The sequence below is a fragment of the Teleopsis dalmanni genome, chromosome 2 (genome assembly GCF_002237135.1).
Source record: "Teleopsis dalmanni isolate 2A chromosome 2, ASM223713v2, whole genome shotgun sequence".
NCBI lineage: Eukaryota > Metazoa > Arthropoda > Insecta > Diptera > Diopsidae > Teleopsis > Teleopsis dalmanni.
The window spans coordinates 82408962-82436120 of record NC_051847.1 but is presented as its reverse complement, the minus strand read 5'-3'; the positions used below and the strand labels follow the sequence as shown (position 1 = coordinate 82436120).

The following is a 27159-nucleotide window of genomic DNA, read 5'->3' as shown; positions in this document are numbered from 1 at the left end:
TTATTGTGTAGTTGTGTTATTGTATACAAATCTAAAAGCTTCTATATAATTAACACTTCTATATCATATATAACGATAAGCCGCTTAGGATAACAAACGTACGTACATTTATTCCGCAAGGAAGTATATTGGAATCAATCTTAATACAGAAAATGTAGTATAGGAAATGTATTCAAAAATTGTTGTTAAATTTATTAAAAATACAAATTTTTTATTAACTTACCAATTTTATTAAGTATGCTTTGTAGTAGCATTAATTGATTATATGGCATGTTATGTGTCTTATATTGATTCCAATATATGTTGACTGCTGTGAAATCTGAAAAATATAGTAAAATTTAAAAAAAATAATATAACACAATTTTTTTTAATTAATAAATTTTGTTTTTTAAATATATATACATATTAGTTTTTTGGAACACAAATGAGAATTTTCATATAATATCATCTAAATTTAATTCAATTTAAATAAACCACTGGTACATCTAATTTCTATTTGTTACTTGAACTTAGATTCGTTCGAATACTATATAAAAAGAGGTTGGATACTCATTCCAATCAATCTAAACTGTTAAAAATCCGTTCTTATAAATTGTGTGTACCGAGTTTAATATAAATAAACAATAAAAAAAGTCACTTATCAAATTTTGTAAATAATTTATTAAAAAAATTGTTTTACGCAGCACAATTTAATGATAACGTATTTAGAATTATAAATTAATTTTTGATAGTTGATGATAGTATAGGGTTTTAAAAATTTTAAAAATATCGTAGTTGGGGTTATAACCAAAGGTTCTTTAAAATGAAAACGGTTCAAAAAATTTCATTGAATTGCCAAGTAACATCTATAGAAACATCGTTATTAGAACCCTGGACACAAACCAGTTAAATAATTCAATGGATTAACTTGTACACAAATTCGATCCAATAATGCTAACAAAATTACCTATTAGTAACTTTATGATTAGTAATTTTCTATTACTGTTCTATTTAATTATTTTTAATTAAAAAGCAACCTTAATCAAGTATTAAAAAAAATATTGTATGGGGTCTAATGAATTAATTGATCAATTTTTTTTTGAATTATTCTCAAAAGTTCAAAAAATTGCATGTACAAAGTCCCATTCGATAAAGTCAAAACGTTGTTTCCATATAAATAGATTCACAAAGACAAATTGACGAGAGAATGGTTTTATAAATAATTCATAGAGACCAACAAAAATAAACATGACTCTATCCGTCGGTTTGGTGATGCCGATTCAATCTTTAAAGGATTAATTTTGTGATAAGTCTTTAAATAGGAATTGTTTAGTATCCTTCACATATAGTAAAAAGAGCCATATAAAAATATTTGATATGCTTATAAAATAGTGACGGCAATATAGATGATTTTATCAAGAATGTATATTCTTTGTATCCTTAACGAATAGATGAAACGAATAGATCCACCGGTATTCATCGATTTAACTTCTCTCAGAAACACATAAATTCCCATATATTTATTTTTAATTAAATGTTTTTTGTTTTATTTTTGTTAACAATTACTTTTTATTAAAAATTTTACAACGTATAATTTTGGATCCAGCTTTCCAACGACACAACTGTGTTTCTACATATATCTGTATTTACAAGCTTTGCTTGTTGTTTCCAATGGACGAAAACTCCTTTAACCTGCGTAAAATGCCATATACTTGTGTTTATTTATACGTTTATAATTCGTAAATAAAGCTGTTGGTGTCTTCACCAATGTACTTTTGCACCTTAGCCATTTTTTCCTAGATAACAAAATTAAAACATATTTGATTACTAAATTTAGAATGAGTGTTACATTTTGTCCAATTGATATTTTGTTCCTTCCATTTGACCCTGAACAGAACCATACAAAGAAGTCATTAACCATCCACGTATGCCAGCTTTTCGACCATATACCTCGGCATACTATAAATATAAAAGGGGTTTAAATTATATGCAATCACAAAATAAAAATTATATAGCAAAGCCTTTATAAACAGTCCTAATTAGTAGTTATTAAATTTTTGTTATTTACCCTCCTGTAGGGAGCACCTATTTTAAGAGATAGAGAATTTATAAAATAGTAGTTAAAATTAAGTAAATCATATTTACGATTAACTTTGCCTAAAACTTTGAAATCGCAGGTATAAATAGGAGTTGCCATAGTCAGTAACAGTTGTGCGCCGTCTCTAACTGAAAATTTTGTTAACTAGAATAGTCCAACTGATATTCAGAAAAATATATAATTTTAAGAATTTAATTTTATTTACTTACATGAATAAAGTTTATTTTTAATATAACTCAAAGCAACTAAGTTTTTGTTTTAATATATTCACATTTCATAACACATGTTTACTCTAGGGACTAGTAAACTTACGAGTTACGGGTGCAACAAAAGCTCTTCCCACAATTGTCGTGAAAGCAGTTTTTCAAACAAACATCCCTACTCAAAGTTATAAAATTTGAAGCAATAACAATCTCTTTCTGATTTTCAAATATACTCTCCATGTAAGGAGAACTCAAAGACCATGTTTAAAATCTAAAAGTAGTCAGTCTGTCTTTCCTTTTTCAAAACACTAATTTCAAAAAGAATCGAATTAACGGTTAAGTGTATTTGATTAACAAAGAGTTCAAAACTTAAAAGTTTATAAAGTGTTGTTGGCGTCCATGAAATCAGATATTGAATCTAGCCATTCAATTTAGCCATTGGTTACATTTTCTCAGTTTTTTTAAAAGTGCATTCTTTTGAAAACTATGCTCCAAAAAAAAATTTATGAAATACACCAGCATATTTATGGATTCACTTGGCAGCTAGGAAATCTCTCCAAACCTGGACTACATAATGTGTTATCTGAGTTGGCCAGAACGTATAAAATAGCATTCATCTGTAAAGAAAGACTGATCAGCTTACAAACGAAGATGGACGATTCCTTTTATAAGACCCGAACGTTTTCTAGATTACATTAGTATCTAAAAATATCAAAAATAAAATATTTAAGAAGGCCTTGGCCGACTTTAAAGTTATACAGTTTATTCAAATTCAAGTGAATAACAAAAATTACAGATATCTCAATTCGAATACATCTGAATTTCTATTATTTTGTCTTATTATCTAAATTTTATCTTTCAAATATGGTACTAAAGACACAGATTCTGTGTTAGCTGAGAGAAATTTTCGGCTATGTGCCCTGATCAACTCCTGCTATTGTGAGAAAGGCGTTCAACGCCTCCATTCTACTTTCATTGATTTAAATAAAGTTTGACATCTTGAACAAAGATATGTTTTGTTTGTCAGTAGCCTTAAGTCGTTTGAGTTAGAAGCAAGTAACCTCCGAAATAAATTTTGGGACTATATTTATACAAATGAATATTCATTATTATGTATTATGACTGTTTAATAAGAGTCAATTTTTCTATATATTATATGACAATATATGAAATATGTTAGAACACATATTTTATTTTATTTCGTATTACAAAAATTGTGTATTAAGGGATGTAATCATATATGAGGACTGATCCACGTTAAACATAAGTTTTTAAAATTAATAATGAGAAAAGTTTTAATCAGTTTATTTTGCATCTCATGTAGTACATGTGTAGTGACGCTCAAGAAAGTGACAGCGAACAGCTGTTATGTTTATGTCTAGGCTTATCCATATATTTTCAAAAATTAATATTGGCCAGATATTTTCTGCCGACAATATCGAGATATGTAGAACTTCACCTATCTACCTATTTACTTTTGAAAGCTGCTTAGATACATACATTACAACAAAAATACAAATAATAATATTCGCTGCAGTATCATTGATTAATGTTCTTTTCGGTTAATTTGAAATTTATCTAATTTTATTACTTAAGAGTGAAAGCGATATAAACAACAAAAGTGAAAGTCAAATTTGCTAATATTCATATTTAAACGTTCGCATTTATTCGCAACAGCAATAATTGAAATAATAACAAATTTTCGATAAACTTTATTACTATTCACATATTTATACTTCTTGGTGGAAGCAGTTTTTGTTATAGCAGATTTTACTCCAATTGAGAGTCCAAGAGTTTAAAATAAGAAAATAACCGGCTATTATACTCAACAAATAGTAACAGAACCATCGGAGCAGGAGCAAACCATCGAAATGTGGCACTCAATAGCACTCAAGGAAGATGGACATCTAGATTGATACAAAATATAATCACCTGGCTTAAACGGAATTTGGGAGACACAAATTACTATCTCTTTCAGATGCTGACCGGACATGGATATTTTTGTAAAGCCTTGCCAACTCCCAAAACTTTATACTTAAAAGAACTTATTATCATAATACCTATATCATATGTACCCGGATAGGTATATATGAAAATCCATAATGGCACAAAGGTGTTTAAAAAAATATGTACATACATCCGGGTAAATATAAAATATATGATGTAGCAAATATATATGTTATACAGTATTGGGTATTAATTAAAGGGGATCCAAAGGAATCCTAAAAATTACCTGTAACTATCGTCCCAACAGAATATTGCGACTTTATTTTCGAAATATGCTAGAAAATAAATATTCTAGAAAACCACTAAAAGATTCCACTATGATTTTTATATTAGAAACAAACTAAGATTTCACAATTATTTTTTTTGCTGGATACTTTCTTTTAATATATACTAAATTTATTCTGTTCATAGTAAATATCACTTTTGTTTTTACATAAAAAGTCACCGTCGAAATAAAAATGTACATAAATGTTTTTTCGCGACTTTACCACTTTTCGTTAATTGTTATTTTACACCTTAAATATGTAATCTAATTTAGACATCTTAAATTTTAAAATAAAATTATAAATTTTTTTTATATTAACATTTAAAATCCAAAATAAATAATATTCTACACTTTTTACCGCATTTACTTGCTTACTGAATGAAATTAACATAAACTCAAAGCAATTAGCCATATTAAATCCAGTTAGGATTCAAATATAAAAGAAATAATGATAATTGAACCAAATTGAAAATGAAACGTAGTTTTTATACAGCAGTGATTACAAAAACTTGAGCTGAAACTAAACATAATAATTATTAAGTCTGAGTGAAGTGAGGTTTCACTAATAAAACGTAATAGAAACTAAACTAAATTAAAAATGAAACATAATATTTTATAGCAGCAACGACAAAAGCTTAAGCACAAGTTAGACATAATAAAAATAATTGTTTTTCCTTCAATAAAATTGAGTTTCTCTTCAAACACTTGATAGTGTTGCTGTTTTCATTAACTCTTGTTTAATAATTAGCATTCAAAAATTAAATGAATTTAAGTAAATGAATGAAATTATTAGTACTAAGACAAATGATTATTTTGGTTATGATTTGGAACTTATTTGCAAAATTTGTGGCTTATGAAGAGAACCTAAGAGTGATTTCCCGATTTATTTATATCTTCGAGTCATGAAAGCAATGATAGTAAAATTATTATAAAATTATATATTATTTATAAAGAGGTTTTCAAAAAGAGCAATTTAATTGAACTATAAGAATAATTTATTTTTATATTATTTTAATTAATTGAATTTATGGCTGAACATTCAGCTGTTTCGAGAATAATTCTTGTATTTAATTATTCGTAAATAATTTTTTTAGGCTACAAGTATCAGGAATCGAAAGCGTGCCCGGCCAAATTTGAAGCTAAGAATTAGCGCTCCTTAATCAAAAACCAACCAAAGCCTTGTATTTGACTTTTATGTTCGCACATTTTTATTGAGTTTTCATAATTTGCAGTGAAAGTTTCTTTTTTGTATTAACAAATTCACTTGTGTTTATATTAGAATGAAATCATAACCAGCTAAATTGAATTAATTAATTATATTTTTATTTTTGTTTAATTGTTAATTGTTAAATATATAATTTATAAAAAATAATATATCTATTAACTATAAGTGAAGATGAAGATATTGATATTATAAATATTACGACTACTAACTCCGACCTTGCTTGATTAAACGCTAGTTAGTATCTAACGTACTTTTTTTCAATAGTATTTGTGATCGCTTAGGTGATGCACTGTAACAAAAGCTCCATTAAATTATCATATTAGGTTTTCCTTTATTTGTCAATTCAATTTCGAATATAGGCGATCACATAACATTATAAATATAATTTTAAAACATTCTTTAACGCTTTAAAGAGTTACAAAAAAAATGTTAAATAAATACAAATTTTTATACACGCAGTTATCAATTTTTGACTATTTCCGAATATTCCTCCCTTTATATTATGGTCGCATTTTTAAGTTAACCAACATATTGTATTTCGGTCCAATGTCTAGTATTTCTTAATATTTTTTAACTACGAGTATGAAAACACCCGCTCCGCTTTTATTCGATTTTGCCTTGTATTATTAATTGTGCTAATTCGTACTGAGGATTTCTCATAACATGTAAGATGTTTTCCATTTTTTTATAATTGTTAGTAACTCCTTATTACAGTGCATACTTCTCAATACTTCATTGTCGCAAACATGATCTGTGCATGATATTTTTAAGATTATTCGTAAGAGCCATAGTTTAAATGACTCAAACTTGTTGATATCTGCTGTTCTTAAAGTCCTGATTTCCACGGCATAGATAAGTGTTGATCAAACATAGCATTTTAGAAAATGAATTTTTTCTTATATATGAGAAAAGTATTACGTGCTGTTTTTAGTCGGCATTTTATATCTTTGGTTTTCAGTGCTAGTTTTCATTAATATAGCATTTCAGGTACTTAGAATTTTTCATTCTCTCGATTTCTGCTTACAATTATATATTTCGCCGCTTGTGGACTTGCTAAACTGTCGGCGATAAAAATGGTGTCGTCTGCATATCTTGTATTGTTGATGAGTTCACCATTCATATATATTGAATAAAAGGGGTACAAAATGCATTCTCGTCTTACACCTCGTGAAATGGGTTATTTATCGACCATTGATATCATAAATTAAAGTAACATAAATTTCTTATGCAGTTATTTCTTTAACATCTATTCTCAGAGGTTGAAGAATTTCCATAAGCTTGTTATGTGTAACGGTTTCAAAAGCTTACCTATAGTCTTATAAAGCATAGGAATACTTAGGAATACATTGGCTTAAGATAGAATCGAGATCCTAATGTTTTACTTGTCTTACAAGTTGCAAGATTCTTCCATCGGTTTTGGCCACACTCAGTAGCGTGAGAAGCGAATCTGTAAGAACTTTGCAAAATGGCATATTCTTTGTTAGCCAGTTCTCTAGCCTTTTCGTTTCTATCAATATTTCATTATACTAAAGCCGAATAAAAGAAAAATTGGTTCCATATACTCAAAACGTTTAAGACAAACAAATTGGACTTCAAACATTCATATCAAAGACTATTGTTTTCTCTTCAAGCATAAAAACTGAGAACGTAATGAAGGAGATCAATATATCCAAGCAAAAATTTTTATATTCTAAACATCCGAACTAAGATAAAATCTTAGTACATTTTGCTAATATTAATTATAAATTTTTTGATATGATTTCGTTTAATTATAAAAGTTGAATGTCTTGTTATTTAAAATTGTTTGAATTAAAATTATTTCAAAGAATTTAATTTAACTTAAAATTAAATATATATTTTCATAATATAATTAATAAAGAATTTTATTGTTTTTATTTATCGTAAAATAAAAAAACCGAATTTATAAAACCGAATTTTATTTTTGAAATTTTTTTCTAATCAGTTACCAAACATTAATAAGCAAGAGAAATCACTTTTGTTTCTTGGTTAAGTTTACAATTCTCAGCAACTTGGATTCCAACCTTTATATAAATATCTCTTGAGATATGTTTATTATTATGATTTTTAATAAATGTTTAACTTGATTTAGTACTGTAGTTTATCACTTCATTCGTTTAAGGGTGTAATCAATTTAGGTCCCTGAATATTTCGGTTTGCTATATAAACTAAAATATTATTTAATATTTAACAAACATATAATAATTTCATAATTCATTAGAATTATGTCAATATGTTTTACCAAATTTAAGAAATTAATACAGTTCTAGATATTAAGGTTTTATATAATCATAAGCTCGTCAGTGCGACTTTTTCCAACTTAGCAAATAGGTTTCGTTGTAAATGAGGTAAAAATAAAGTACTTTCTGTCAACAAACAGATGATGTTATCCTGGCTAGATACTTATTATTCTGCTCACTATTATGTAGAGCAATATGATTTAGTCAAGAACTATGACCAAGAGCATCGGTGATAATTTTTTTTTTGTCTGACATATGTAATTAATAAAAATGTTTTGCTTAATATAATTAGTGCGGTCATCGCAATTTGCATCATTGCATATCAAAATGAATGGTTTAGACAGACTATTAAAAGCTTTCCATATTCCATTTTAATAGATTGGAATGCCTTCTTAACAGTGTTCAGTATTCAATCAATATGTTGTTAAGTAATTATATTTAATGTTGATTTTGTCTACGCACGAAGTGTTTTAGAGAAATTTTGGTGCTTATAAGGTCATTCATTTATTTCCTTAACTATACCGTCTGTTAAGATCTAGTTGAAAAGGCTATTCTTATATGATGACAGAACGATTTCTCGAAAGTTGTTATAATCGGATATATTTCCTTATTTTGGTCAATTTATTGTAAGTGATTGATTCTATTTTTGTGACTTACAATTATTTAAACGTACATACTTCACTAAGCACCGGCGAGAACATATCGGTAAAACTATTTCGGAGTGAAACCGTAAAGCACTCCGACGAGATCTATCATCGCAGCATGGATTCTAAATTTTTTTCGTTGTATATATTTGATATACATGATTTTCAATGAAATACATTATTTGAAAACTATTAAAATGTATTTTGTTAAGCTATGTATTTTTTATGTATATTATCAGAAAAATAATTTTATACATGTTTAATATAATTTATCTATTTATAAGTAAGTCATTTTAGAACTTCGATAAAACTGTATAAGATTATACGTAAGGAAAAGTTTTATCGTATTCACTAAAGTAAAACCAATAAGGTCCAAATTTGAAATATAGCAATTGCTCATCTTTATTGTATATATAGCCAATGGTACTTCATCGGTTGATAAGTTTTGTTTTTTCATTAACCCTTGAGTTAGGAGAAAATATGGTATTTTCGACACTTTTATCTTTCTAGTTGGTGGAAATTTATATTGACTTTGTGAGGATACTTTTTAAATAATCTTTTGATCTTCGTTAACTTTTTTTATATATATTGCACTTATCCAAATTGCTGCTGTATGTCTCAAATTTATTTTTATGAACTTCTTTAACTATTTACATTAGCATTGCTAACAAGTTCTGACTTTGACACTTTTTGTGTCCATAAAACCATATATGATTGGGGTTATTTTCCTTTTTTACTATGGGAAATACTTTCATATACTTTCATTTCATAGTTCTTATTATTATTGAAATACATTACTTTTTTGTTTTTTTAACATTAAAAGATTGAACATTTTGGTTTGGTATATTTATTAAGAATTTATATATTGTCATTATTTGAGCTCTTTATACTAACTAAATATATACAGTTATCAAACAAAATGTTAGTTAAGGGAAAGAAGCATTAAGTCTTTCATGGAAACAAAGAACAGATATTATATAAAATTACATTATTTTAAAACTACCGGACTAAAAATTTAAAATGCAAATGAACATATCCGAAATATCGTTTTGAAAATCCAAGTTTCGATCAGACTCTTTAGTCAGATGCCTTCAGGATAATTACATTGACGCTAATTAGCTCCTGATCATCACACAACAATCGTTTCTGACCAGATTCTGATTGATATTCAATACAAATCAGATCTTTCACATCGCAGGAAGTTATGAAGAAAATGATAAAACATGCTCCATATTAAAGTATTAGCCAACAGAAAAAACTTTGTAATAAGTTTGTGGCAATGACGCTATATACGGTCACTTTACACGAAATGTAAATTAAAATTCATATTACTTCTAAGTTGAAAACATTTATAATTCGTAATAATTCTTAATACAACTCATATGTTATATTCGGTACTCTGAATATTGTTCGCATCAAATATTACAAAATTTTGAAATAAGTGTCAAATAAGGGAACAGGGTTCAGCATATCGTCTACGAATAGTATCAGGAACATCACAAAATTTTGTACTGTCCCTTTGGTAATAATACTTTATATGATTTAAACCTGGTTTTTATTTGAGTTTATGTAATCATTTACGCTACGGCTAAACTTTTAATACGAATATACATATGTAATCTCGGTTCCGTATTAACTAGTAAAATGCCTATTATGCTTGTTTCTTTACTAAGAGGCATCGAAATATTCTATTAGTTATCAAAATTTTTCATTTTGTCGACCTGACTATTTTTAAGCAAATTTAATTTATTGAGTTGAAAAGTCAATTTAAAGTGCTTGGTTGGATAATACATTCAAAAAGCTAATTATCCTAGTAGATGATAAGGGATTTTCATTTAAAGAAATATCGTTTAATCATTTTTAAGTTTATATACAATTTATACAAACTTTAATAAATATAAATTGCCTTTTATTTCTACCTGTATTTATAAAAAATCCATGAAAATTTGTTAAATAAATATGACCTACCCAATTCTATTGTGTTAAATTATATGTGAAGTAATTAATTAGTTTGAAGATTTCTTGGTCTAGTCCCCATTTTCTTATTTTTTTTCTTTACATACTCTCAAAAATGCAATCTTCGTAAAACCGTCAAGCTAATGACTTTTGTTTCGTTTTTTGTTGTCTCTCATTTGTTGACTTAATTTTAATTACTAAAATTCTCTAATGTTATATACTTTAGGAGTCGTGGCGAAATACCCATCGAAAATTCCGATCGCTTCCGTATAACACAGACAAGCAATGCAGTTCAATTGGCAGTTGAGCATGTACAACGAGATGATGCTGGTCATTATACGCTTTTTGCACGCACAAAAGGCAACGATGTTATTCGTAAGGATGTCGAACTTATAGTTGAGGACAGATCGGCAGGTGATGATCCTCCAATATTTTTACGAAGGCTTATAGATTTATCTGTAAAAGTTGGCACACGTACTAGGCTATTGGCCGAAATACGTAGTTCTACCGATGTTAAGGTGATATATTGTCTTCTGCAATACATAATCATAGTAAATAAAATTCTCTTTTGCAGTTAACTTGGTATCGAAATGATCGACGAATATGTGAAAACGATAGAGTTAAAGAAACAAACGAAGGTACCTTTCATTATCTTGAAATAAGTCCGGTTATTTTAGAGGACGGTGGCCAATGGATGCTTATGGCTGAAAATTTGAGTGGTCGAAACTCTTGCATTGCCCATTTAAATGTATTAGTGCCCAAAGCTTATAAAGCACCAGAATTTATTGATGAATTGAAGGCAGTGTTAACTGAACAAGGCACGGTATCACTTGAGTGCAAGGTTGTTGGTGTACCAACACCGCAGCTGCGTTGGTTCAAGGATTCCAAGGAAATTAAGGCTGGAGATGTTTATGCACTGACAGCTAATGCTGAAGACCCAACGTCGTTAGGTACATACACTTGTGAAGCTGTTAATTGTATGGGTAAATCATATTCGAGATCCAAGTTGCATGTTGTTGGGCGTGGTAGTCGCGAAGGTTCTTTAAAACCGGCTGATACGTAAATACTTTTTTAATATATTTAGAATAACATAATAATTTTTTTAATTATGTAGTGTATCCAGTAATGCATCCCCACCGATATTTACGAACGAGTTGCGCGATGCTAGCATACGCATTGGCGATACATTGATACTTGGATGCCAAGGTGAGTACGATTATTTTGTGTACGGTAAAAATTGGCTGGAAGCCAATATCTTTTTCAATATTTACGTCATTTTGGCAAACTCACAGTTTACCACATACCGGCAAATGCCGTGATATATAATATTAAAGTGAAATACATAAGCACACTTGAACTCAAATCATTTGCTGAGTTGTGATAGGTCAGTCCCACATATTTTATGTTATTTACAATATATACAAACATCGTAATCAAAACAGATAAAGATAATTTTTGCAATTCGTCACTTACACTTCTTTATACTTTTAGTATTCGGTGAGAAATCTATAAATGAGCGAAATTTCAGAGAGAAAATGTGTTTTGAAATATCTAACAGCATACTTACGCCTACGAGTTTTTATTTCATGCATACTGAGTAAATGATTTTTATTTTTAGTGGTGGTGCCACCTTGGCCGAAAAGTGTTACATGGTACAACAAAGTTGGGCGAGTCGAATCATGTGAAAAATACAAATTAATTGAAGATGGTCTTGGCGTTTATATGATTGAAGTTAAGCCCTCTGATAGCTGTGATGAGGGTGAGTGGAAGTGCGTTGTTACCAGCTTAGAGAGTTGTGTAGGCATTTCTACCTGCAACGTTAAAATGGACAGTGAGTTGTTGTTATTTAGTATTAAATATTGTTTTATCCCGTTTTTTTACAGTTCCGAAGAACTACCGTAAACCCAGATTTATGGAAAGCTTGCGCGCCGTACTTACAGAGGAAGGATTGGTTTCATTTGAATGTAAAGTAGTTGGTTTTCCCACACCTATATTAAAATGGTTTAAAGATGGTCAGGAATTAAAACCAGGAGATGTTTATCAGTTAACAGGTACCAACTCATTAGGTACTTATTGTTGTACGGCTAAAAATTGTATGGGTGAAAGCAGCAGCGTAGCTGTACTTACAGTAGAAGATATAGAAAATCAACTTAATGATGAAGAACGTCTAATGCTTGCTAGTCAAAATCAACCTCCGAAATTTGTTGTGGGTCTTAAAAGTCAGGATGCAAAAATTAATGAACCTTTTCAGTTTACTGTTAATGTTAAGGCGCTACCTGATCCTATTTTATCTTGGTTTAGAGATGAACTACCTATTGAACCAAACGAACGTTATAATCACTATCGTGGAGAAAAGGAAAATTGGCATTTAGATATACGTACTGTTGAATTCGTTGATCAAGCCGAATGGAAATGTGTGGCAGTAAATGATTTTGGAACGAGTATAACCTCATGTTTTTTGAAATTGCAAATACCTAGGCATTATAAAAAGCCACGTTTTTTGGAATGTTTGCGCGCTGTGCTCACCGAAGAAGGCGCTGTGAATTTAGAGTGTAAAGTGATTGGTGTACCTCAACCAGTATTAAAATGGTATAAAGATGGAGTGGAACTCAAACCTGGCGATATACATCGTATAATTTCAGGGCAAGATGGTACTTGCTGTTTGGGTACATACACATGTGAAGCCAGAAATTGTATGGGGGTGGTAGCGAGTTCTGCTTCGTTGTTAGGCTTTGAAGATGCATATAAGAACGAAAATGCTGCAAAGACACAAGAAAAAACTGAAAATGAACTACAGCGCAATTTCTCGTTATCGACCATACAAGAAGAACGCACATCGCAACTTTATGAAACACCTATGGGTGATATTACAATTGACGAAAAAGGTGATATTTCATTTTCTTTTGATGGTAAAGAAGTATCTGTTTCGTTGTATGAAACTCCGGATATAACTGAAGAAGAAGCACTTAAAATAGTGGAAATGTATGCAGATCAGATTTCTGAGCATATAACAGAACACAATATTGTAGAACTGCCTCCATTGCGTTGTGTTAAAGAAACCTCACAATCTGGTAAACTACTTATGGAAGCTGTGGTAATTGATATATGTCCAGAGTACTTTTCTCATGAGGAAGATATGCGTACAGAAGCTGACATGGATGATATTTCTATAACTGAAATTACTGTACATGGCTCTTCAGGACGTGAAGGTGTATTTGACAAAGAAACTGAAAACTTTGTTCAAAAATCATTTGAAAAAATGGAAGAAGAACTATCATTGTCCGCACCTGTTGCTAGAAAAAGAAAAAAATCGCGCCCTACAGAGACAGATGAATTTTTCAGTTTATCAAAAGCCTCTAGTAGCCAGGGGGATGATGACACATCCGACTTACAAACATATGCAAGCGCACAAATGTCAGCTAAAGTTGAATCTACTTCTGCAAAGAAAAGTGACGCAACTGAACAAACCGATTCCGTCAAGCCACCTAAGCGCAAGAAAGGTAAAAAACAATCTGATACGGATTCTTCAAAAACAGGTGATGAAGAGGCAAAATTGCTGGATATTTCAGGCGCTGTGGGAGATGGTTTAATGATGCCTGCTTCTCAGCCAACTAAAGTAATATCAAATGCAGCTGAAATAGATAGAAATTTGAAGTGTTTGTTGCCTTTAGCAAAATCTTTACAAATTGTGGAAAACAATTTGACTGCCGTAAAGAGTGAAGTTGTTGCACAGTCCGCCATGCTTATGACAGCTTCTTCTGCTGATCAAAGTATAGCAATTATTCATAATGTCATCGAACCAATTAGTCAAATTCACAGTAAACTGCGTGCTTACTCTGGTGAAACTCCACTTGATGTGCTCTTTCAAGCAATGGAGGAAGATATACGAAAATTACACACAGCACTACAGGTTATAGAAAAATGTGTTGAAATTGATGAAACTGGTGTAACTCTAATACAAAGAACCAGTGTTTGCATAATTGATAGTATTGGAAATCATATGATCAAAGCTTTAGGAGAATTAAAAAATGTTGCAAGACATTTTGAAAAAGCCTCTTTGAGGGCTCAAATTGAACTTAGAGCTTTGGACATACAACAGGGTCTTGAAATTACCCAAGGAACAATTAAAACTCAAACTTTAATACAAGAAGCACAAGAGTTGGAAGCAGAGAAGCATTTATCTGAAACAGTTGCCAAGCTGCAGGAAGCACCAGAACCGTTACCTTTTGATAAAATTTCAAAAGCTGAGCTACCAAGTTATGCAGATGCACTTAAGATTGTTTGTGAGCCTGTAGTTAAAATTCAAGAAGCTTTGGAACGTGTTGAAAATGAATTGTCTCTTGAGCAAAACGAAGAAGAAATATATAAAAAGGTACATGCAAAAGTTTTGGAGAATATAGTGGAACCTATTAAGGAGTTACAAGTTGTAACTGAACGAATTGAACAAAAACCAGAACTACTAACTGGAATAGAATCAATGGAACAAAAAGTAAATATGGCAATATTGGATATCGTCACACCACCCTTATTCGAGTTGAAAAAAGGGCTTGAGATTATACTTAATGAACCTTCGGGCAACATCGAATCGGGTATGTTAACAGTGCATACAGTTGAAGCAATGGTGCCGCCATTGCAGGAAATTCAAAGTGGCTTATCTCAGTTAGGTCAAGATATACAAACCGGACAAATAAATGAAGATTTTGGTCTGGATTCTGCTGATACACAAAAACTTCTACAATCAATTGCACAATCTGTGCTACATTTTGAATCGAATATAGAAAGACTTTCTCCGCGTCTATCACAAAATATACAAACTGGGCTTTATAATTTGAAAGAAGAAATGTCGGCATTAATAAGTAATATTTTGGACGGTTCTATAAATAAATATCATGTTACACTTTTTGAAAATTTAAAGAGGCCTGTAGATGAAGTGAATTATTGTTTAAGACAAATAGAAGAAAAATCAATGTCAGGTTCTCTAGCTGATCTAATAGATCCTCTACACAGCTTAAATGAACGAGTGAGATTAGGCCGGGATATTTTAAGTATACCTGGTTCACAGCAAAATGAAAAACATTTACGTGTTCTGGATCAAATGCATAAAATTATTAAAAACATTGAAATAGATGTGGAGGAACACGAATTTAAAATTTTGCAAAAGGAAATAAAACTCGATGAAATTGAGGCTTCTGAACAAGAAAAGTCATTTATTTCAATGAGGGAAGTAATGGAAATAAAAATTGCACAGGATGAAATTATCGGAAATGTGTCAAATTTATATGAAATAATTTCTGAAGTTTGTAAGCAACAAACTTTGGACGGAAGTACTAAGGCGATTTTAACGAATTTACAAAAGCCAGTGAAATGCATTTTAACTGAATTGAAAACAGCACAAGAAACTATAGATACAACAGATTCACAAGCCAAAAAATTAAATAAATATTTTGTGCAAGTTTTCAGTTCTTTACCAATACAAAATCTAGTAAATACTCTTCAAGGTGCAGCTAAGGTAGTAGGCACTAAGCAATTTATTCAGCATGTAAATCAAAATACAAATCTTAAAGCTTTATGTGTCGAACTGCAAGTAGCTTTAAGTCAGACAGCAACTGGGATTGAGGTTCCAGTGGAGTGGTACAATACGCCAACAGCAGATGCTCTTAACGAAGTTGTGAACAATTTGGAAAAGTTAGTACAACATGGTACAGAAGTTGCTGAAGAAAGTTCCACTCTCGAAGATATATCCATTATAAAGTCTGTAACTGAATCTTTACCGCCTGAAGACAAATCTGTATCTAAATCGGCTATAAAAAGTGAACAGATGACTTCACAAGTAGTTACAGAAGAAAGTAAACCAAAAGAAAAAGTTGAAAATATGATGGCCCAACTGAAAAACAGTATCTCTTCTGTATTAATGCAATGCGCTGAAATAAATCCAAGTTCACTACAAATTGAAGTAGCAAAACAAGTCAAGGCAACTGTAACTACACTGCAAGATATTGCGCAGTCTATCGCTGAGAAACAGCAGATCAGCCTTATGGAACCATTGATCTCTATGTCGGAATGTAGTAGTGATCACAGAACTTTGGCAGATGCAGTTCATAGCCTGGAGCAGTGTATTGTGGATGTTCAACAGTTTGTGTTGCAAAGTGAATTGGATGAATTAAGTGATATGCAAGTAAGTGAATTAAAAGTGCTTGCTGCACCTTTAACAGAACTGCAACAGAGCCTGCAAGTATTCCATACACAAGAACTAGAACAAGTTATAAGTATGTCAACTCCTCAAGTCACTGAAACTGCTGCTGATGTTGTTCAAGGGTTAAGAGCGTGTGTACTGTCAATTAATGAGTTACATGCTCTAGAAGCACTGGAAAGCATGGCAGTAGATGAATCACTTTCGCATTTAAAACAATTCATAGCACCAATACAAGAATTAACTAAAGCAGTTCTTACTGTAGAAGATCAAATGCATTTATCACAAATAGAAACTTTATCTAACCAGGAAAGTCTTGCTAAAATTGCTGAATTTGCACAATCACTTCTAGGAATACAGAAAGCATTAGTAAATGTACAGGAAATAACGCCTTATGGTAATCTCGAAGAGTGTGCCTCTTTAAAGGTGGTAAAAGATCAAATTGCACCCATTTATGAGTTGCTTAAACACTGTGAGCGGGTAAATATTGATTTACTGGAGAATGCAAAAGAACTTTCAACTCAAGAAGATATATCTGCGCTTAAGACATTCGCTGATATTAAACCAAGTGCATTTAAGTTGGAAGAACCCGTTGAGGCTAAATTGACTGAAGTAAAAGTTAGCGATCTTAGAAATTCCGTAGCTGGTGGTTTAAAGCATATACAGAACTGTTTAGATTTAACAAAAGAGACAAATGTGGCTGAAATTCATGAAATTGGTCAGGTTATGCAAGAGCTTAAAAGTGGTTTGGAGGAGATACAAAATCAGCTTGTGAAATCTACTGATCAACCACAAGAGACTGTATTAGCGAATTCCAATATAGCAAAAACTTTGTTTAAACTCAAAGAATGCCTAGTACATACTTATGACTCTTCTGAGTTTGATAGCGACTCTGCGTTAGATGATATTGAAAAGACATTTGAAGAGATTTTACAGACTTTACCAACACTAGAAACGCAATTAGCCAATGAAATGTTTGAAAAAATACGAAATGAAGTTGCTGCATTTTTAAATATATTTAATCAAACATCGAGTAAAAGTGTTTTAAACGAATTAATCGGGCCACTAACAGGCTTAATAGAAAGTTTGGAGACTGTTTGTGCAGCGAGCCAGAAAAATGTTGAAATTGAGAAGTCCTCAATGCTGATAGCAAATCTACAATCTCAAATAATGGCAACATTTAGAGCTATCAATGAAACAAATGAAGTAATTAATAAAAGTTTGCTTATTGAAATGGAAAAAATTCAGAATGGCATTTTAACAATATTTGATACGATCGAACAAAGCGACAGTAATTTGAGAATTATAGAACTATTACAAGAGATGGATTCATTGACACCGCATTTAAAGAATTTCATATCGAAAGTCTCAACAATAAATATGAATAATTTGATCAAGAACGTGAATTCCGCTCAAGCATTTCTACTACATATACATAAAGGCTTAAACGATAATGATAAATTGACGAACACCTTTATGGTTGAAAATCGGCAGCTTGTAGAACAATTGGAGAACACATTGGTGTCAGTTGAGAATGAGCTTATACCAAAGAAAGATTTTCTTAATCTAACTACTGAACAATACGAATTAATAGAATCCATAGAAAAACAATTAAAAGTACTACAAGAAAAGTTAGTTGCTCTACGAGTTCTAGTGGAATCCACAATTCAGTTAGAAGAGAGTGAAGCACTGGAATATAAGCTAGATCAAAAAATGGAATCAATATCAAAAAATATTGATTCCAAAATATCAAAAGAAGTTCATAAACAGGATGACATTGCTGATTCGTCCTTACAGGAAAATAAAATCGATATTACAGAAGAAACTTTCAAAAAAGATGATGAAAAACTGGAAGAACTAAGAATTGAATTAGTTAAATCTCCTGAACTTGAAAAAGCCAAGAAAACTGAATTGCAACAAGATGAAGAAGAAATAGTAGAAACAATTAAAATTCCGGAACAACATCAACCGGAAATAATAGCACAAATAGACCAATCACAACAGATAGGTCGATTTGAAGAAATTCAACAGTTAGAAGCTTCTATAGATGCTGTCACAACCGTTGAAGATAAATTTATAACTGAACAGGTCATAACACCTACTATACTTCAAAAGCCTGAAGAAATGATAACATTGCAGCAAGTAGTAAATATTGATGGTACTTTACTAGAGAAAGGAGTTGAATCAACAGAAGAATTAATTCAAAATGCTGGTGTTGAAGTTAAAGCTGAAGAAATGATTACAGAAACACTTGAATCTAAAATACTAGCGACGGCAGAGGCAACTGTCGAAGCGGTCAAACAAAAAATGCAAACTACAGAAATCTTAATAAAAGAACAACCAGATATAGCTGGGGAAGAGGATAAACCGACGGAACAATTGAAGCAAATATCTGTTGCAGCAGAAGTGACAAGCGATGTTTCGCAAGAAGTTCTAATTTCTGGGGACAACGCCATGCCGATAGAAAAGCAGCTTGAGGTGTCTACTGAAGCAAAAGTACAAGCAAGTGATTCTACAGATGATGTAGTCAATGATATGCAGCAACTTATCTCCACTCCTACGGAAATCGTAAATCCAGAAGACAATATTATTCCTGTAGAAGCAGAAATTCAAAATAAATTAGAAAAAGGTGAGTTTAGTGTTACTGATTTACAGGAGCAAAAAGTTGAGGAATTACAATCGGACTCAATCATACCTGAAACGTTAGTAGATGCATCTGCAGCAGTTAGGCAACAACAAAAAGTAGATGTAGCAGAGGAAGTATGTGATCAAGTAGCACAGAATAAAGAGGAATTAGCAGTAGAACAGAGCATACTACAAAATATACAATCGATTTTAAGCGATATTAAAACAGCAAAAGATGTGAAAATCTGTAAATCATCGGCTGAAATTTTAAATTCTATTGAAACAATTTTTAATGAAATTAAGTTGGCAATTTTAAGCGACAACCCAACTTTAGTAGAAGACAATTTATTCTTACCTATGTTTAAATTGAAAGATTTACTTTCATTTATTAAAAATACACCAATAAAAATGAGTGATGTAGATAAACCTTTATTCTGTGGCTTGGTTACCAAGTCAGATGCAATCTTTAGAGAAATTTTGAACAACAAGGACTCGCTAAGAAAAGCTTTTGTGCAAGATATATTAGACACAATACAACCTGTCACAAATACTGTTATCACTTACATAAAGGAAGCTTACCCTGACAATGCCGTCCTTCATCCAGTTACATCCCTAATACAAAACCTAAGTGAAGAGCTAATAAATATTGCCAATCCGAACACTGTAACACTAGATCTGAATACACCATCCTATATAAATACAAAACAACATTTAACAGATCTCGCAACTATTTTAAAAGAGTTGCAGGTGTTGAGTTCGTTTAATTCAATTGACACAAAACAAACAAATCTCCTAAATCTAATAGATGCTCTACACAAGGATAACATAGAAACTATGGAATTCTTTGAAGAAGTTGGAATTGTTAAAGATTGCCTATTGGCTTTGTTAGAAATGATTAAATCTGAAAAGATACACGTATCTCTTAATGAAACGCATAAAGAAGAAAACCAGAGTGAAAATTTAGAAAGGATAAATGTTTTGATGGAAATAATAAAAAATAATGACGATTTGTTGATGCTAGAAAATGAATTAAAAGATTTACTAAACCAACCTTTTGATGATGAACGTTTTTCGAAAATAGTTTTTAAATTAAAGGAACACATTGTTCACACTTACGATGGTGGGCCATTGACAGATAACGAACAAACTGAAATGATAGAAAAGCTTGTAGATTCTATTGTAGAACAAAATGCCCATGTTTCACACAAATTGTCGAACGAGTATTTTATTGCTACCATAAAAAATTTAGACGATATTCAATCCAGAATAAATTCCCTCAGCAATTGTACAGTATATGAAAAACTAGATCGATTTACACCGATATTAAAATTCCTGAAACAAAATGCTGAAGAATTAAAAGAACTCAAAGAAGTAGATAAGTCATCTAGATTGGCAGCTTCGTTACAAAAAAGCTATATGGACATTTTTATTTTGTTCGATGATTTAGGCACGGATTCGCAAGGTGTCAATAGAGAATATTTTGAGAAAGCAAAATCCGTGGCTTTTCAGGAATATGAGGATATTGAAAAATGTGAAAAACCTTTCATAGCAGTTAAAGCCAGTGAAAATCTATTTCATTTCACAAAAATGATTGATGAAATTTGCTGCATCTTACAAAATAGTGAACTGGCCATATTACCAGAAAACTTTAAAGACCAAAATATTATATCAATTCACGATGAAAATAAGGAAAATGTCAAATCGAACACAGAAGAAATTAATGAAAAAAACGCTGTAACAATAGATGAAACAATTAAAGATGAGCTACTTAATAAAGATACAGATAAGCAAGGTGCTGCATCTAAAGCAGAAGTTGATAAATCTAATGACGTTAGTGAAGTTTATCAAGTAAATGAAGACCAAAATGAAAAAACTGACATTTCGTTACCAGAAACTAAAGAGGTTTCTTTGAAAACGGAAGAAAAACAAAAAACAGAAACTGATTTGAAGGAATTAATAGAACAACAAATTGTGGAACCATCTGCCGCAGAACCTTTCTCAATTGATCTAATTGAAAACTTGAAAGAAGAAGCAAGTATTGAATTTAATATTCTTGAGGTAGTAGCTACAATTCAAGATCTCATTCAAAATGATGAAACTCTTCAAGTCTTGGCAGATGATATAAATGCACTTACTCAAGTTCCAAACACAAGCGAGGAATTAGCAAAAATTGTCTTTAAGCTTCGGGAACATATCGTTCATACATATGATGGAGGACCTCTGACTGATAATAATAATGATAGTAATGCTCCTCAAAAATTGATGGAATCATTACTGCAAAATGAAGAAGTTCATAAGCAGTTAGCAAATAAATATTATGTCGAAATTATTAAAAATACTGATATTATAACATCTAAAATTCAATCTTTGGAAGATAATCCAATATTAGACAAACTTCATTTATTACTTCCAACTGTGGATTCCCTTAAACAAATAACGGAACATACAAAAGATATTAAAGAATTGGACAAGTCATCTGAAAAGATAGTGGTGTTACAGAAAAACTTGATGAATATGTTTGTATTATTTGATGATATAACTTGCTTAGGTGCAGAGAATTTGAAATCAGATCTAGATCAAGTAAAGAAAACTATTTTAGAAAAATATGACTCTATAGATAATCTCCCGCAACAAGTTGATACTATTAAAATTTGTGAGAATATATATCAAGTAACTAAAATTGTTGATAATATTTGCGATAAACTGCAAGCAAACCAGATACAGAGCTCAGAAAAGATGGAAATAGATGAAATAGTTGAAAAAATAAATGAAGATGAAAAATCGAAAGAAACTGAACAGATGTCAGAAACAATGAAGGAAGAGGATATAGTTTCAGATGATATTCAAGATTTAACCATAATAAAATCAGTTGAATCACAGACTAAAGAAGAGGAAAGAGTCAATGTTACAAAAGAAATAATTGATGAGGTTGAACAGAAGTCTGAACAAATAACAAAGAAGTCTATGGAAGAACCTAATGAAAGTGCAGTTCAATTGGACAGTGTAAATGAAATAAAGAAAGCAATAATTCCTGATAATGAAATAGACAAATCTTCCACAGAAAATAAAATTAAAGCAATTAATGATGAGCTACTTCAGAAAGAAGAAGTAGATAAGCAAGAAGTTGACGCATCTGAAGTAGTAGAAATTAGTAAATCGGTTGAGAGCATTGAAGTGCCCCAGGTAAATGAAGACCAAAACAAAAATACTGATATTTCGTTACCAGAAACTGAAGAGGTTTCTTTAAAAACAGAAGAAAAACAAAAACCAGAAACTGATTTGAAGGAATTAATAGAACAACAAATTGTGGAACCGTCTGCCGCAGAACCTTTCTCAATTGATCTAATTGAAAACTTGAAAGAAGAAGCAAGTATCGAATTTAATATTCTTGAGGTAGTAACTACAATTCAAGATCTCATTCAAAATGATGAAACTCTTCAAGTCTTGGCAGATGATATAAATGCACTTACTCAAGTTCCAAACACAAGCGAGGAATTAGCAAAAATTGTCTTTAAGCTTCGGGAACATATCGTTCATACATATGATGGAGGACCTCTGACTGATAATAATAATGATAGTAATGCTCCTCAAAAATTGATGGAATCATTACTGCAAAATGAAGAAGTTCATAAGCAGTTAGCAAATAAATATTATGCCGAAATTATTAAAAATACTGATATTATAACATCTAAAATTCAATCTTTGGAAGATAATCCAATATCAGACAAACTTCATTTATTACTTCCAACTGTGGATTCCCTTAAACAAATAACGGAACATATAAAAGATATTAAAGAATTGGACAAGTCATCTGAAAAGATAGTGGTGTTACAGAAAAATTTGATGAATATGTTTGTGCTATTTGATGATATAACTTGCTTAGGTGCAGAGAATTTGAAATCAGATCTAGATCAAGTAAAGAAAACTATTTTAGAAAAATATGATTCTATAGATAATCTCCCGCAACAAGTTGATACAATTAAAATTTGTGAGAATATATATCAAGTAACTAAAATTGTTGATAATATTTGCGATAAACTGCAAACAAACCAGATACAGAGCTCAGAAAAGATGGAAATAGATGAAATAGTTGAAAAAATAAATGAAGATGAAAAACTGAAGGAAACTGAACAGATGTCAGAAACAATGAAGGAAGAGGATATAGTTTCAGATGATATTCAAGATTTAACCTTAATAAAATCAGTTGAACCACAAACAAAAGAAGAGGAAACAGTCAATGTTACAAAAGAAATAATTGATGAGGTTGAACAGAAGTCTGAACAAATAACAAAGAAGTCTATGGAAGAACCTAATGAAAGTGCAGTTCAATTGGACAGTGTAAATGAAATAAAGAAAGCAATAATTCCTGACAATAAAATAGACAAATCTTCCACAGAAAACAAAATTAAAGCAATTAATGATGAGCTACTTCAGAAAGAAGAAGTAGATAAGCAAGAAGTTGACGCATCTGAAGTAGTAGAAATTAGTAAATCGGTTGAGAGCATTGAAGTGCCCCAGGTAAATGAAGACCAAAACAAAAAAACTGATATTTCGTTACCAGAAACTGAAGAGGTTTCTTTAAAAACAGAAGAAAAACAAAAACCAGAAACTGATTTGAAGGAATTAATAGAACAACAAATTGTGGAAACGTCTGCCGCAGAACCTTTCTCAATTGATCTAATTGAAAACTTGAAAGAAGAAGCAAGTATCGAATTTAATATTCTTGAGGTAGTAACTACAATTCAAGATCTCATTCAAAATGATGAAACTCTTCAAGTCTTGGCAGATGATATAAATGCACTTACTCAAGTTCCAAACACAAGCGAGGAATTAGCAAAAATTGTCTTTAAGCTTCGGGAACATATCGTTCATACATATGATGGAGGACCTCTGACTGATAATAATAATGATAGTAATGCTCCTCAAAAATTGATGGAATCATTACTGCAAAATGAAGAAGTTCATAAGCAGTTAGCAAATAAATATTATGTCGAAATTATTAAAAATACTGATATTATAACATCTAAAATTCAATCTTTGGAAGATAATCCAATATCAGACAAACTTCATTTATTACTTCCAACTGTGGATTCCCTTAAACAAATAACGGAACATATAAAAGATATTAAAGAATTGGACAAGTCATCTGAAAAGATAGTGGTGTTACAGAAAAACTTGATGAATATGTTTGTACTATTTGATGATATAACTTGCTTAGGTGCAGAGAATTTAAAATCAGATCTAGATCAAGTAAAGAAAACTATTTTAGAAAAATATGACTCTATAGATAATCTCCCGCAACAAGTTGATACAATTAAAATTTGTGAGAATATATATCAAGTAACTAAAATTGTTGATAATATTTGCGATAAACTGCAAGCAAACCAGATACAGAGCTCAGAAAAGATGGAAATAGATGAAATAGTTGAAAAAATAAATGAAGATGAAAAATCGAAAGAAACTGAACAGATGTCAGAAACAATGAAGGAAGAGGATATAGTTTCAGATGATATTCAAGATTTAACCATAATAAAATCAGTTGAATCACAGACTAAAGAAGAGGAAAGAGTCACTGTTACAAAAAAAATAATTGATGAGGTTGAACAGAAGTCTGAACAAATAACAAAGAAGTCTATGGAAGAACCTAATGAAAGTGCAGTTCAATTGGACAGTGTAAATGAAATAAAGAAAGCAATAATTCCTGACAATGAAATAGACAAATCTTCCACAGAAAATAAAATTAAAGCAATTAATGATGAGCTACTTCAGAAAGAAGAAGTAGATAAGCAAGAAGTTGACGCATCTGAAGTAGTAGAAATTAGTAAATCGGTTGAGAGCATTGAAGTGCCCCAGGTAAATGAAGACCAAAACAAAAATACTGATATTACGTTACCAGAAACTAAAGAGGTTTCTTTGAAAACAGAAGAAAAACAAAAAACAGAAACTGATTTAAAGGAATTAATAGAACAACAAATTGTGGAACCATCTGCCGCAGAACCTTTCTCAATTGATCTAATTGAAAACTTGAAAGAAGAAGCAAGTATCGAATTTAATATTCTTGAGGTAGTAGCTACAATTCAAGATCTCATTCAAAATGATGAAACTCTTCAAGTCTTGGCAGATGATATAAATGCACTTACTCAAGTTCCAAACACAAGCGAGGAATTAGCAAAAATTGTCTTTAAGCTTCGGGAACATATCGTTCATACATATGATGGAGGACCTCTGACTGATAATAATAATGATAGTAATGCTCCTCAAAAATTGATGGAATCATTACTGCAAAATGAAGAAGTTCATAAGCAGTTAGCAAATAAATATTATGTCGAAATTATTAAAAATACTGATATTATAACATCTAAAATTCAATCTTTGGAAGATAATTCAATATCTGAAAAACTTCATTTATTACTTCCAACTGTAGATTCCCTTAAACAAATAACGGAACATATAAAAGATATTAAAGAATTGGACAAGTCATCTGAAAAGATAGTGGTGTTACAGAAAAACTTAATGAATATGTTTGTATTATTTGATGATATAACTTGCTTAGGTGCAGAGAATTTGAAATCAGATCTAGATCAAGTAAAGAAAACAATTTTAGAAAAATATGACTCTATAGATAATCTCCCGCAACAAGTTGATACAATTAAAATTTGTGAGAATATATATCAAGTAACTAAAATTGTTGATAATATTTGCGATAAACTGCAAGCAAACCAGATACAGAGCTCAGAAAAGATGGAAATAGATGAACTAGTTGAAAAAATAAATGCAAATGAAAAACTGAAGGAAACTGAACAGATGTCAGAAACAATGAAGGAAGAGGATATAGTTTCAGATGATATTCAAGATTTAACCATAATAAAATCAGTTGAATCACAAACTAAAGAAGAGGAAAGAGTCAATGTTACAAAAGAAATAATTGATGAGGTTGAACAGAAGTCTGAACAAATAACAAAGAAGTCTATGGAAGAACCTAATGAAAGTAAAGCTCAATTGCACAGTGCAGAAGAAGTAAAGAAACCTATAAGTTCAGATGATGAAATAGACACAAGTTCCACAGAACTTTCTATTGATGCATCTAAATTGGAGGAAGCAAAAGATATTCAGAAATTGAAGTCTATTGATGATAATAAACTAGAAGAAAAAATTGTAAAAGATGTCACAACGGAGTTGCTTGAAAATGAGCCGACTCAAGCAGCAAATGCAGTAAAAGAGGCAGATAAAATAGATGTAAAGAGAGTAGAGTCTGCAGATGACACTTTGAATTATGTTGACAATTTAATCGCAGTTGAAGTTGTAGCCCAGCAAATTGAAGGAAAACACCCAACAATCAGGAAAGATATGAAGGAGGAAATTGAACAGCAAACAGAAAAGATAGTAGAGGATCAGAATCTGCAGTATAAAAAAGACATTGAAGATGAAAATGAAGATGTCAAAAATCAATCTATGATAGCTAATGTAATTGGGGAAGAATATTCTGAAAAAATATCGGTACAAGAAGTTCATTTAGAAAAAGAATTAGAAATGAATGAAGAAGTTATTAATGTTATTGATGATAAGTTCGATATAATTGAAGAGCAATCCAATGAAACTACTTTACATAGCGATAAAGAAGGAACTGTAGAGGATTTAAAGGAAAAACAGAGTAGGACAACTGAAATTGTTGAATTACACCCTAACGAATCTCAGGAACAACCAAAAGA

General features: G+C 30.8%; 2 protein-coding genes across 2 annotated transcripts in view; one reads left to right on the top strand and one right to left on the bottom strand.

Annotated features, from left to right (window-relative positions):
* The window catches only part of LOC119674931, a gene marked incomplete at its 3' end in the record, with an annotated part of 43662 nt that extends 16508 nt beyond the window's left edge, over positions 1-27154 (top strand). Inside the window, exons 3-7 of the mRNA XM_038086089.1 lie at positions 10862-11153; positions 11210-11694; positions 11750-11841; positions 12254-12466; positions 12519-27154. Coding sequence (XP_037942017.1) covers positions 10862-11153; positions 11210-11694; positions 11750-11841; positions 12254-12466; positions 12519-27154 — 15718 coding nt within the window. The remainder of the gene's footprint in view (positions 1-10861; positions 11154-11209; positions 11695-11749; positions 11842-12253; positions 12467-12518) is intronic.
* On the bottom strand, positions 1527-2248 carry LOC119683216 (acylphosphatase-2-like). Its single transcript, XM_038096849.1, has 4 exons — positions 2125-2248; positions 2048-2064; positions 1829-1938; positions 1527-1775 (listed from the first exon to the last, which is right to left on the bottom strand). Exons 1-4 carry the CDS (start codon positions 2174-2176, stop codon positions 1667-1669), a joined length of 288 nt encoding a protein of 95 aa, XP_037952777.1. The 5' UTR covers positions 2177-2248; the 3' UTR covers positions 1527-1666.
* Positions 27155-27159: the final 5 nt, after the last annotated feature.

Coding starts and splice junctions, on each gene's coding strand:
- LOC119683216 (XM_038096849.1), bottom strand. CDS start 2,176: ATGGCAACTCCTATTTATACCTGCGATTTCAAAGTTTTAGGCAAAGTT. Junction 1,776..1,828: donor AAATATCAATTGGACAAAAT/GTAACACTCATT, acceptor TTTGTTATCTAG/GAAAAAATGGCTAAGGTGCA.